This window comes from Geotrypetes seraphini, chromosome 19, assembly GCF_902459505.1.
Source record: "Geotrypetes seraphini chromosome 19, aGeoSer1.1, whole genome shotgun sequence".
Lineage (NCBI taxonomy): Eukaryota > Metazoa > Chordata > Amphibia > Gymnophiona > Dermophiidae > Geotrypetes > Geotrypetes seraphini.
In genome coordinates this window covers 18,605,560-18,619,429 of record NC_047102.1, presented here as the reverse complement: position 1 = coordinate 18,619,429, position 13,870 = coordinate 18,605,560, and the positions used below count along the sequence as shown (strand labels likewise).

Genomic DNA, 13,870 nt, shown 5'->3' with positions numbered 1-13,870 from the left:
TCCCATCTACTAAGAAAATTCAGATTTTGTGATTAGGATTTTCTTATACAAAGTACTTAAACAAAAAATGATTCCTCATCTTGATTGCTTTTTTATTAAAAACGGGATGGTTAACAAAACTAAGAATGCTATAATGCCTCTGTATCACCCCATAGTGCGACCTCACCTTGAATATTGTGTTCAATTATGGTCACCTTATCTCAAGAAAGATGTAGAGGAATTAGAAAAGGTTCAAAGAAGAGCGACCAAGATGATAAAGGGGATTGAACTCCTCTTGTATGAAGAAAGACTAAAAAGGTTAGGGCTCTTCAGCTTGGAAAAGAGATGGCTGAGGGGAGATATGATTGAAGTCTACAAAAACCTGAGTGGTGTAGAATGGGTACAAGTGGATCAATTTTTTACTCTGTCAGAAATGGCAAAGACTAGGGGACACTTGATGAAGTTATAGGGAAATACTTTTTAAACCATTAGAAGGAAATATTTTTTCACTCGGAGAATAATTAAGCTCTGGAATGTATTGCTAGAGGTAGTGGTAGGAGCGATTAATGTAGCTGGTTTTAAGAAAGATTTGGACAATTTCCTGGAGGAAAAGTCCATAGTCTGTTATTGAGACAGACATAGGGAAGCTACTGCTTGCCCTGGATCAGTAGCATGGAGTGTTGCTACTATTTGGGATTTTGCCAGGTACTAGAGACCTGGATTGACCACTATGAAGATGGACTACTGGGCCAGATGGATCATTGGTCTGACCCACAAAGCTATTCTTATGTTCTTTATAGTTATGCAACAATAATTTTATTTGCTGGCCACTTGGGGAAGGTGTGTATGTGTTTCCCCCTCTCTTATGAGAGAGAGGTATATTATGACCTTTTCCTTCCCTAGTGAGAGTAGGGATTAAGGATTTCTAATTTTTGTTTGTATTTGTTTTATTAATAGCCAAGGCTCTCTCCATGTTCCGACCCTTTAGTCTCTCTCAACCCCATGATTCCCCATCTCCCAAGGGCCTACTTAGGAACCGAGGGGGGGGGGGTCTTTGGGGCAGGAGCATGGCTCGCTCATGGCAGCTGAACCCCACAATGCCCCCACCACTCTGCCATGTATAGGTAGCCCAACCCTGGGCCCACCAAGGTACCTGGTGGTCCAGCGGGGATCTTTGTGGCAGGAGTGTGACCCTCTCACTCCTGCCTCCTTGAGGCTGCTGTCTAAAATGGCTGCCATGACCTTTCGTGGTTGCTCATGGCATTTCCTGTTCTACCACGAGCTGCTCCAAGAGGTCACAGCAGCCATTTTAGGAGGCAGGAGTGATAGGGCCACATTTCTGCCACAAAGACCAATGCTGGACCACCAGGTATTTTGGTAGGACTGGGAGGGCCTATCTATAAAAGAGCCGCAGCCACATATGACTCGTGAGCTGCAGGTTGCTGACCTCTGGTCAAGGCAAAATAACTGTGGATTTCCAATCCTACAAATCATAGAGCTTTTTATCCTTCTTTTAAGCAGTCACTGGAAGGTCTATACAAAATAATTGAAATTGGTTTTTTTTTTTCCCTTACATAACAATCTTTTAATTATTTAAAATACAATTTTCACCCTACTAGAGTACAACTTACAACTTGTATTCATCACATCATCAAACATGATTACCCCACCCGTTGGACTGCAGTCGTGGAAAAAATTGGATTTTATCTACAGTCGGATAACAGCGCTTGTTGGCTGGGGATTCTCCTTTGCCTCTATCAGCTGGTAAAAAACTATGAGTAAGTTTATGGATTTTATTAAATACTTATAAATCTTCTATAACATGTTTTTATATCTTTTAAAGAATTAGAAGAAGCAGATCTTGTTCCAAAGAGTTCAAGGAGTAGGGAACAAGATTGGTACTAATCCCTTTCATCTGCACAGCTCTGCACTGAAATAGCTAGAGTGATCCTTCTCCATAAAAATGGATTGACAGCTAATGCATGCATTTATTTACTATAGACAGCTTGTTTACAGGGATTTGTTTTAAAACCCACTGTAGCGCCCTGATGCTTTTGCTGCTGTACGCTATTGTTGTGTAGATTTTGAAGATCTCTAGTCTAGAATTATAGCTCCCATGAGGTGGAACTTTCCTGTTAACTTCCAAATAAATGGGTTTCCTTATTTCCATATAGTGCAGGGTGCTTTGGGTGCTGCCTTTTTACTCAGATCATGTAGAGTGCCTGGAAGGAGAGCTGACTTTAGAGCATTCATAACTGCAAAGAAATCTTTTTAACAGCACTATATTAGCACAATTTATATGGCACATAAAGCTTTGCAGTTTAAATCAAGCATGTATTATTACAATGACAGTGCCACAAATTGTCATCAGGGTTTCCTTGTCCTCAGAGGCTGCACTGTTCTGAACATGTGGGTGTTACCCCCTCCTACCGATAGATGGACGTAGAGAAAAAGCTAGGCTTTTCCAGTGAAGTCGCCATTATAACCTGCTGGTGTGTGGATTGGTCCTGCAGGATCCTGCCTGGAGGGGTATGGGTCTCCATTCCCTTCATCCCTGTGTTCCTTTTGGATGCACTTAGGAGAGATGGTGGGAAGAATTTTCAAGGGGTTCTGCAGGGGAATAAAGTTATTTGAGAGTTAAAAAGAAAAAACCAAGGCTCAATATTAAGACTTTAGCATTGTAGAGCATTAGGTGGAATATATATTTTTAGTAAGAGGAATTAAATTGGTTTATAGATTTTGAAATTACCATATTTGTCTAGCTGCACATATAGTATATCTGTAAAAGAAAAAAATTAATTCTGTGACATATTCTACCACCTGTTTCTAAAAGGTACAAGAAACCAGAAGAGCGCAGTCCATTAGTAGCAGCAATGCAACATTTTTTGCCAATGCTGAAGGATCGTTTCATTCAGCTGCTCTCTGACCCTTCAGATCAGTCTGTCCTTATCCAGAAGCAGATCTTCAAAATCTTCTATGCTCTTGTCCAGGTACAATTAAAACAAATTGTGTTAATTGTGTTGCATGGTTTTAAGTGTGTGTAGACATTAAGTTGTACTCTCAGCAATCAGCTGCTGTTACAAGCTCCCAATGAGGGTCAGATTTATCTTTAGAGGGAAAAAAATGTCATTTGAAAATAAGAATGAGTTGAATTTCTTATAAATGATATTGCTGAAGAGTTGTCGGGTAAGATTTGCCTCTTTGTGGATAATAACCAAAATCTGCAATAGAGTAGACATGCCGGATGGTGTGAATAAAATGACGAAGGACCTGGTGAAGCTTGAAGAATGGTTTGAAATTTGGCAGCTAAAATTTAATGCTAAGAAATGCAAGGTCATGCATTTGGGCTGCAAAAACCCGAGGGAACGGTACAGTTTAGGGGTTGAAGAACTTGCGTGTGATTGTATGTGATGATCTTAAGGTGGCTAAACAGGTTGAAAAGGTGATGGCAAAAGCTAGAAAGATGCTAGGTTGCATAGGGAGAGGTAAGGCCAGCAGGAAAAAGAAGGTATCGATGCCCCTGTATAAGACTTTGGTGAGACCTCATTTAGAATATTGTGTACAGTTCTGGAGGCTGCACCTTCAAAAAGCTATAAAAAGGATGGAGTTGGTCCAGAGGAAAGCTACTAAAATGTGGTCTTCGTCATAAGGTATATGGAGACAGACTTTAAAGATCTCAATCTGTATACCTTGGAGGAAAGGCAGGAGAGGAGAGATATGATAGAGATGTTTAAATACCTATGTAATGTAAATGCACATGAGTCGAGTCTTTCTTTGAAAGGAAACTGGAATGAGAGGGCTTAGGATGAAGTTATGAGATGGTAGGCTCAGAAGTAATCTTAGGAAATAACTTTTTACAGAAAAGGTGGAAGATGCGTGGAACAGTCTCCCGGAAGAGGTGGTGGAGACAGAGACTGTGTCTGAATTCATAAGGGCCTGGGATAGGCACGTGGGATCTCTCAGAGAGAAAGAGACAATGGTTACTGCAGATAGGCAGACTAGATGGGCCATTTGGCCTTTATCTGCCATCATGTTTCTATGTACTTCTTTTTTGTAAAATTTTCTGGGTTGGTCTCTTCCTGTTGCAATGGCAGACTAAAGTGGGCATCAAGAAGAAAATCATCTTTGAACCTCTCCCTTATTTCCCAGGTCTCCCTTATGTCCAGTTTGCATGTGTCAGTAGAGAGCAGAACTGAAATAGAAAATTTACTCATTTACTAAGGACATTGTAACCAAGTCACCACTTTTCCTTAACCAAATGTAAACCAGCCAGCTCTAGGCTTTTAAAAGAAAATAAGTTGTCATTTTTAAAAAGGGCCCTTTTAGCATTCTTATAAGCACCCCTTTGCTGCCCCTTTGTTGGTAGATGCATTTAAAATGAAACCACTTGGAATGTGAAAATCTAGACCAACGGGGAGTGGCTGGGGCACAGTGAGAGGAAGCTAAGCTGAAATCATTTTCTTTTGATAGTACACTTTGCCGCTGGAGCTCATCAATCAGCAGAATATGACTGACTGGATTGAAATTTTGAAAACAGTCGTGGACAGAGATGTGCCTGCTGTAAGTACTGTGAACGTTACAGGAAAAATAAATTTTGATTTCTCTTTCACTTGACTGTGACTTTCTGCATTGGGAGATATGAATGGTTGAGCATGTGTGTAAGGTTCTGCACTTTAGTGGAGATAATTCCTGGAGAACTGGAAAAATTAATGAAAGGATCATTTTGGAGTTTAAGCTGTCGTAGGGGTCAAAGCAAACTGACAAATTATGTAAAAATGGAAATGATTTTTGGCTCTTTCTTCCTTCTATTATGCATACATGCCCTGGAAGGGGTGAACTGTATGTAGGTATCCATTAAGGATAATTTTTTAGTTTGTAAAATTTTAAAATACAAAATAGTGACTGGAGATTTCTCTTGCCCCCATTTGAACTTTTGAAATACCTGGATGGGGTTAGAGTTTGGGGGGGGGGGGAAGTGCCCAGAAGCACAGGATGGTCAGTTAGGATCCCTTGACACCATATTCCTTTTCCATTTTTGGTTTTGTTTTTGAGTTTATTTTGTTTTAGGTAAACTTTATCTCAGACAAAAGAGGAAACAAAATTACCAAAACAAAAGAAAAGGAAAAAAAAATGAAGTGCATACCTCTAACGATTAACATTTGACAGCAATTACTTAAAGAAGCATGTGAAAAAAAAATTGTTTTTCTCTTAAAGGAAACACTTCAAGTTGATGAAGATGATAGGCCTGAATTACCGTGGTGGAAATGCAAGAAATGGGCATTGCATATACTAGCAAGGCTTTTTGAAAGGTGAGCACTTTCACACCTCCGCTCTCCCATTCTATCCTGGCTTAAACACTTCAAACCACAAGCACATACTTTGGCAGACACGTTTTAGAAGGTGTTGAGAATTCTGACTTTTATTGCAGGTATGGAAGTCCAGGTAATGTTTCAAAGGAGTATAATGAATTTGCTGAAGTGTTCCTCAAAGCATTTGCTGTTGGCGTTCAACAGGTAAGAACCCTCACATCTTTTTCTTTTGGAGTCACCTTTTGGAGGTTATTGCAGTATATGATTTTTTGCGAGGTTCCTAATTGGTGTCTTGTGGCATTTGAAAAGAGAAGAGAATGGGGAACCATGAATCCATTGCTTGTGCAAGAATCATCCAACTTTCCTTTTTCCTTCCTGCCCCTTTTGTAAGGGACTATCTACCTACCTATCGTATCATATGTCTTTCCTTCACCCTTATTAAAGTGAGTTGTTTTTTATTCTACTTGCAACAGTTTTTTTGTTCTCTCCTTCAGTGTTTCTTTCCTATAAGCTTGTAGTTTGACCCCTTCTCTCCTTTTGTATAAGTCTGTCTGTTTAGTTAACTGTATCCCCAAATATGTTTGTTAACTTGAATGTTTTTATTGACTAATGTACACCGCTTAGAAGCCTGATTAGGCAGTATAACAAATTTTTAAATAAACTTGAAACTTTTGAATTTCACCAAATAAGTCATTTGGGAATAGTCCTATGGCTGGGCAGGAGTGCTATATTTTGCCATGTTGGAATCCTGAAGTTTGGTTCTCCTCATCAGGAAGGTGCTAATCCGAGGGCAGGAGATGGCTTAGTGTTGGTAGCTGTGTTGACAGCTGCTGGATGACCTTGGAACAAAGAGGGCACACGTAATTGGCCATTTGTTTAAGCATGGAAACTTAAATTACATGCGGCAAGGTGAGAGACAAGTAATTATTCAAAGCAGATTACAGTAAAAGATACATAATTAAAACACAGTACAGATTCAACACAGCTCAACCAACACAAACATTAGAGCACATATTTTATTTGGCAAAAAAGATGATGCTTTGAGTTTATTTTAATTGACACAAGTCTTTCTGATGCCAAAGAGACACTGGAAGTTTGTTCCAGTCTGTTGGACCCGCACATAAAAGATTTTGTATAGTCTGTAATTTTTTTAATAGTGATATTTACATGGCAGTGTAAATAATGTTACAATAATCGATCTTGGAAGAAATTAACGCATAAATAAGGAATTTACAACAAGATGTATCCTATATACGGATGAATTGAATGAATCCTAGACAAAGAGAAAAAACCAGGATCTTGCCACTGAAGAAAGTTGTACATGGAATGTAAGTGCAGAATCCAGATATACTCCTAGGTACTTCATCATATTTGAAAGTTGAATAGGCTAAGATCTTAAAAGAGGTTCATTGATGGTGAATTAGAAGTACCTGTAATCCATATCCCAACAGTCTTTTGTGGGTTCAAAACTAGTTTATTTTCAGAAACCCGTTCATCAATCATGTCAAGGCATGATTGTAAAGTAATTAAATTAGGACCATCAAGATTTTGAGGAAAAACCAACAATATATCATCTGCATAAAAATAACTGTTTTAATTTGAAATTCCTGAATCTTCAAAGCAAGTGAGCTCAAGAAAATTTTAATTAACAATGGTGAAAGAATAGAAAACCCTGATGTACTTCATAGGGGAGATTACAAAGAGGAAAAAACTGAAGAAAATGAAACTTTGAAAGTTCTGTCAGCAAGAAATGATTTAAACCAATTTAGTACTGACCCTGAAATGCTCAAAAAAGCGTAAACAATCCATAAGAAGAAAATGGCTCATAAGATCAAAGACTGCCAACAGATGTAAAGAAATTAGAAGAACAGCTGTACCTTGGTCAAGTGCTATATAGCAATTATTAAGCAGAGAAGCTAACACAGTTTCAATAGAATGATGTTTTCTAAAACCAGATTGTGAGGAATGAAGCATAAATGAAGACTCTGAATGTTGTGAAAGTTGAAGAAAAATAATCTTTTCTAAAACATTAGAAATAAATGGAAGATTAGAAACCTGGTGAAAATTAGAGACTTGCGAAGAGTCAAGAGAAGAATTTCTAATTTTAGGAAAAACAGCTATTTTCCATTCAGGAGGAACATCTCCAGATAATAAGCTATTATTGATCATACTCAAAGCTAAGGGTGACAAGTCATGTTTGTTTAAGATCCATGTAAACGGAATAGGATCAAGTAAGCATGTAGTTTTCTTCAAGAGTTTACTGTTCGTTCAATAGTAGTAAGAGGGCAAATTAAATTCTGACCAAATCGAAGAAACTTCAGAAAAAATTTATCAGATAAAGAATGATTGTTCTTTGTTGATAGTGCTGGTGAAGGAGATAATGGAAAATAATCTTTGAAAGAAGACATCTTAGTTGCAAAATAATTGGCCAGATTTTGAGCTGTCAAAGTAGAATTTAATGAAGATAAAGAATTCAAACGAGTAAGTCTAGTTAATGTAGCAAAAAGTTGCTTAGTGCGATTAGTAGCAGGTTTGGTTTGATCAATGTAGTAAGTACGTGCGTTGTGTTGGAGTGTAAATGGCATAGATAAGAACATAAGAATTGCCGCTGCTGGCCCAGCAGTCCGCTCACGTGGTGGCCCCCAGATCAAAGACCAGTACTCTAAATGAGTCCAGCTTCACCTGCGTATGTTCCAGTTTAGCACGAAGTCAGGCCTTATCCAATCAGGAGCTGCGTGTCAAAGCAGCTCCTGATTGGATAAGGCCCAACTTCGTGCAGGAAGAGGTGGTCGGAGCGAACTGTGAGTGATTTCCTGCGCTCACGGTGCTTCGGCTGCCCTCTCCTTGTTGGCGGTTCGCGGTCCGAAAATGACCCCCCCCCCCACCGCGAACAACCGGGGGAACACTGTATTCTCAAAATTGCCCTGTCCTGGCCAGCTTGGTGCCATAAAGCAAGTACTCCTGCAGGAGAGGGGCCAAGGGTTCTAATCCAGGTATTTTCTCATACCAAAAAAACCAGAGGCATCATCCAATTCTAGACCTCCGAGCTGTCAGCAAATACTTGGTGAAAGAGAAATTTTGCATGGTCTCTCTGGGAACTCTATTACCACTGTTAGAGAAGAACGATTGCTCTCTTCGACCTCAAGGAAGCCTTCACCCATATTAACATTTTACCTGCTCACAGACAGGACAGGAGACGGGAGGGGTCGCTTCTATCCTGGCTCGCCGCTGGACTACCAGGGCTCAAGGCAGGCCCAGGGGAGGCCTGCAACAGATCAAGAAAGAGTTGGGAGCGAAGAGCCAGCTGGGACAAGACATGGGAGGGTCACTTCCTGTCCGGCTCACTGCTGGACCACCGAGGCTTAAGGCAGGCCTGGGGAGAATGCTATGGGTCGGGGAGGGGCAGGGGGCGCAAAGCTGGCTGGGACAGGGCAAGTAGGGATTACTCCTGTCCCAGATCACTACTGGACCACCAATACCTACTCTTGAATATAACCCCTTGGGATCAGTTTCTGTTCAAGTATGTCCGGTAGCTGTTCTTACTTGTTATGAAATGTACCTATCATTGAGTGTATGTCTAGCTGTCTGTCTGCATGCAAAATGTTGGTACTTTTTATGTGCTTTATGCATGTATGATGGTCACCACATAGGTGAACCATAGGGTAGTAGGGAAGACCAGCAGAAGCTCCTGCCGTTACTACAGACATAGGGAAGAAATGACTATCATGCTAGTCAGGAGACAGCCTCGGTGGCTCTTGGTATGCCCCCAGATTGAAAAAGAGGTGAGAAACAGCAGGCAGGCAGGGTGCTAGAATATTTTTGTACAGTATTCAGAACATGAAATTTCTAGCTTTTTTTATTTGGGAATCGCTTAGGTTGAAACTCTACCACAGTTTTTCTCAAAGGTGTCTATCCCAGCTAAAGAATTGTGGCCACTAAGTCACTGGGACGGTCTTGATACGTGTTTTGGGTCAGTTGCCATTTCCTTTTGGTATCCATATTGTTATGGTCACCTCATGCTGTATACATGTTATTTGTAATGATAGTGAAATAATATAGTGATGCATTGCAGGTCAGTAATCATTTGATTAAACTGGCTGCGTTTTGTATTGAAGCCCTACTCATTATCTTTTTCTCTTGTAGGTGTTGCTGAAAGTGCTCTATCAGTACAAAGAAAAACAGTACATAGCTCCTCGTGTCTTGCAGCAGACTCTGAACTACATTAATCAAGGAGTGTCCCATGCCATCACCTGGAAGAGCCTGAAACCTCACATCCAGGTAAAAAATCTCATGCTTCAAATAACTACTTCTGATAGCTTGAATGGAGTGTTCCATGTAGAAAGCATTTGCACTTTATATATAAGATATTGGCTCATATTATCCTTCTATGAACTCTAAATAAAGGAAAGTGAGTCCTCTGAGGATTCTACATACTTTAGAAAAATATTCAGTGGTTTATAAGATAGTACTATGAATATGTTTTGATTTGGTGATTTCTGAATATTTGAAAAGTCCCAGATGAAGTTTAGCCAAATAGTGAACTGAGTACATTTGTGTGAATATGGCTACTAATACTATCACCAACGATAGAGATTTCAGGCATTTGTGCTCCTTGTCTCACTCTTACCTTCAGTTTAGAAGGCAATCCCCATCTCTTTAACAAATTCAGAGGCAATTAGATCTCTTCATTCAGATTATTTCTGTATTCTTATTACTCTTTTGTGAATCACATAGAACTATTTGGTCATGCAGTTATTGTTTTGTATTCTCCAGTATACATATCTCCAGCAGGTGGTGGATGGCATTTTCCATGCTCCTGGACCATTCTAACAAAAGGCTCCCTTTGTAGATTTTCTACCTAGGTTGATCCCTGGGAGCGGTTCATAGACAACGGCGCGAAAGACAAAAGCGCGCGCCGACAATTGAGCGCAGCGCGCGCCACTCTAAATTATAGTTTTTAGGGGCTCCGACGGGGGGTTTTGTTGGGGAACCCCCCCAGTTTACTTAATAGACATCGCGCCGGCGTTATGGGGGGTTTGGGGGGTTGTAACCCTCCACATTTTACTGTAAACTGAACTTTTTCCCTAAAAACAGGGAAAAAGTGAAGTTTTCAGTAAAATTTGGGGGGTTACAACCCCCCACAACGCGGCGCGATGTCTATTAAGTAAAGTGGGGGGTTCCCCCCCTCCACCCCCGTCGGAGCGCTAAAATCAGTAATTTAGAGCGGTGCGGTGGCACGCGCTGCGCTCAATTGTCTGGGCGCGCCTTTGTCCCTGCGCGCTTTTGACCTGACACCCTGGGAGCTTAGGCTAGTTGGGTGCCTTGGGGGATATACCTGGGGGAGCCAGGTCAATACCCTATCCCCTTTGTCTCTCTCTGCTGGCTCTGCACTCTGTAGGGAGATATTAAGTGAATTCAGTATTAAGATTAAAAAAGAGAGCAGCCCCTTTGCAAAATCAAAACCATTTTGATAGTGTCTACAATCAAAGGGAATGGGACTTCTATACCGCCTTTTTGTGATTACACCTTCAGAGCAGTGGAGAGTGGAGGATTAAGTGACTTGCTCGGTGTCGCAAAGATCAATGCTGGGTGTATATATATTCAAACCATCAAATGCTGTTGACCTGGTCATAAACATCAGCAGTGAGTTCAGGTTGACAGTAGAGATTTAGCTTTAAATGTTTTGTATGTTGGTGACTTGACCAAATAAGCCCTGGTATGTTTCTAAATCATAATTTACAGGTTGCCATATCTGTGTTTTATTGTAGGGCATTATCCAAGATGTTGTTTTTCCACTTATGTGCTACACAGACTCTGATGAAGAGCTTTGGCAGGAAGATCCGTATGAATACATCCGCATGAAGTTTGGTGAGATTTGATACTGAGCTGTGTGTGCTTTGTTACCCGTACATAAATGGTCTTGTATTTTCATGTGTATTTTTTTTGACCGAGCACACTTAATTTTTGTCTCTTGACATATTTTCTAATTACATTTGTTGAATAGATGTGTTTGAAGATTTCATTTCTCCTACCACTGCTGCCCAGACTTTGCTGTTTACAGCGTGCAGTAAGAGGAAAGAGGTGAGACATTTCAATTAGGAACTGATGATGTACCAGTTACTGTAAAGTTTTTGTTGCAGATTCTGACTTCATCTTTAAGAATACAGTGGTGCTGGCTGTGCATGCTAAGTGACTTTCGATATTTTATTTGTTAGTGGTTTTTGGTATTTATTTTAGTTATTTATATACCACCTATCAAAATTATCTAAGCATTTAACAATCAGACATGCATTACCCCTATCTGTCCCAGTGGATTCACAATCTATCTAAAGTACCAGAGTATTGCTCTGGCATACTTTATGGACAGTAGATGCCAATGCATAATATTTATTGGGCAGTAATAGAATTCTTCAACTTCTACTATTAGCATAATTGCTAACTGGCCATGCAACGCTTGATTTGTGTAAGAGAAAATAAAGTTGTGTACTTAGTACTTTTTAAAAACATCAGTTGCTTTTAATCATTGGCCAATGGGCATAAAAGTTTACTTAAATGGGAAAAACATTTGGGACTCTGTTCGTAAGTTAAATTTTGTAGGTGAATAAGTATTTTTGGTTTTAAATTATTTTTTCTTTTCTTATTGAGAGGTACAGATTTGACATTTTTAATGTAAAGTGTCACCTTCTCCCTTTTCTGATTTTCTCCTTTTCTTTTTGAAATCCTTTAAAATATTTAGGAGTTTTATATTGAGGAGAATATGATATATATTGTTCAAAGCAATGTGGAAATGGTGACTGTTTTCCTTTGGTATATTTAATTAAGACTCTTTGTTTAAATAATAATAAAAAAATAGCAAGCATTCTGCATATATCCCAAATTCAGGTCCTCCAAAAGACCATGGGTTTCTGCTATCAGATCCTCACAGAGCCCAATGCAGATCCACGTAAAAAGGATGGAGCACTACATATGATTGGTTCTTTGGCTGAAATACTCCTGAAGGTAAGAGGACATAGAGCAAGTAATGCCATTGATGCTACACAGTTTTTCTCAGATTGCTGTGGCTCGGTACTAGTGATCTACAAACCGATATTTAAGATCCTTTATGGCACAGTGCCAAAGTATATGCTTCAATTTATCAGTTAACTGCTGACTTACAAATATCACCTAACATGCAATTCTGTTTCATATTTTCCCAAATCCTAGAGGTATTTCATCTGTGAAAATGACTTCCTTTTTACACTTCTCCCTCCGTATTTGCAGTTTCGACAATCGCGGTTTCGATTATTCGTGGATTTTGGTTCGTCACCCCCAAATTACATCAGCTTGCAAAGAGAAAATCGCTGATTCCCAACAACCACCCCCACTCTTTGGGGTTGGAAGGCTGGCAATCTGCTAGTTTCTTTCTCTTTTGCTGATTCTCTTGTTGGTTTTCATTCTTGTGCTGCCTGTTTTTATACTTGGGCAGTTTATATAAATTTGCACCTAGAGGTATGTGCCATTGATTGATAAGTAATTTAGTAAGGTAGCTATGAAGACCATAGTGGTGATAGGATTTAACTGTAAAGGGAGGGAGACATACATATGGGCAGAGCATGTGCAGGCCTTGGGCATGTCTCCAAGTTATGCACAAAGTTTGTAGAACACTCAGACATACCAGTTTATGCTTGCCAATGAACATGGCACTTTGCCAATGCTGACTTAGGCTAGTAGTCTATAAACATAAACTTGGTTCAAAGATGTTTAGGAATTAGTGCTGAACTCAAGGCATTGAGGCACCTAAACAGGTGCCTGTTTCTACTATTGCCCCATTTGTATATACTGTAGTTTTTTTTAAATTGTATATTGCTTTATCCCAGGACAAGCAGGCATGATATTCTCACATGTGGGTGACGTCATCTACGGAGCCCCAGCGCGGACAGCTTTTCAAGCAAACTTGCTAGAAGTTTCAAGTTTGCACACTGCACCACGCATGTGCTAGCCTTCTTGCCACTAGAGGGCGCATCCCCACCTCGTGGTCCTCAGTTCTTTTTCATCCGCGGAGCCAGAAGCCCTGTGGAGAAATTGTGCTAAATTTGCCTTCTGTCGCCGCGGCTGTGTGGGGTTTTTCGCACGGTCGCTGCGTTTTTTCGTCTCTTTTTGCTTTGTTTCTTTCTTTTTCAAAAAAAAAAAAAAAAAAAAAAAAATACTTCGTATTCGTTACTACCGGGGGCTCCCGGTAGCCGTGGCCGAGGAACCTCGCTTGTTCCCGGCTCGCTTGTGGGCCCATGTCCCGGCCCGTAACGGGCTTTAAAAAGTGCGGGCGCTGTGAAAGACTCCTTTCTATTACTGACCCGCACAGGTGCTGTTTGCGGTGTTTGGGGCCCCAACACCCGACGGCATCCTGCGATAAGTGTGCCACCTTTCAGAAGCGGGCACTTAAACGCCGAAAGGCCCGCATGGCGGAACTTTTCTCTGTGGAGTCCCCGCCGGGGAAGGCCTCGAGTTCGGCCTCGGCTTCGGCCCCGGCCTTGACCTCGGCCTCGACATCGGCCTCGGCCTCAGCTTCGGGACCGTCGGCGTCGCCTCGGGCCTCGGTGCCTTCG

The 13,870-nt window shown here is 40.6% G+C and overlaps 1 protein-coding gene across 1 annotated transcript in view; it reads left to right on the top strand.

Annotated features, from left to right (window-relative positions):
* IPO7 (importin 7) overlaps positions 1 to 13,870 on the top strand; it is a 106,665-nt gene that overhangs the window by 34,764 nt on the left and 58,031 nt on the right. The window contains exons 4-12 of the mRNA XM_033927917.1: positions 1,599 to 1,757; positions 2,813 to 2,969; positions 4,450 to 4,539; positions 5,194 to 5,288; positions 5,408 to 5,492; positions 9,432 to 9,566; positions 11,057 to 11,156; positions 11,293 to 11,369; positions 12,171 to 12,287. Coding sequence (XP_033783808.1) covers positions 1,599 to 1,757; positions 2,813 to 2,969; positions 4,450 to 4,539; positions 5,194 to 5,288; positions 5,408 to 5,492; positions 9,432 to 9,566; positions 11,057 to 11,156; positions 11,293 to 11,369; positions 12,171 to 12,287 — 1,015 coding nt within the window. The remainder of the gene's footprint in view (positions 1 to 1,598; positions 1,758 to 2,812; positions 2,970 to 4,449; positions 4,540 to 5,193; positions 5,289 to 5,407; positions 5,493 to 9,431; positions 9,567 to 11,056; positions 11,157 to 11,292; positions 11,370 to 12,170; positions 12,288 to 13,870) is intronic.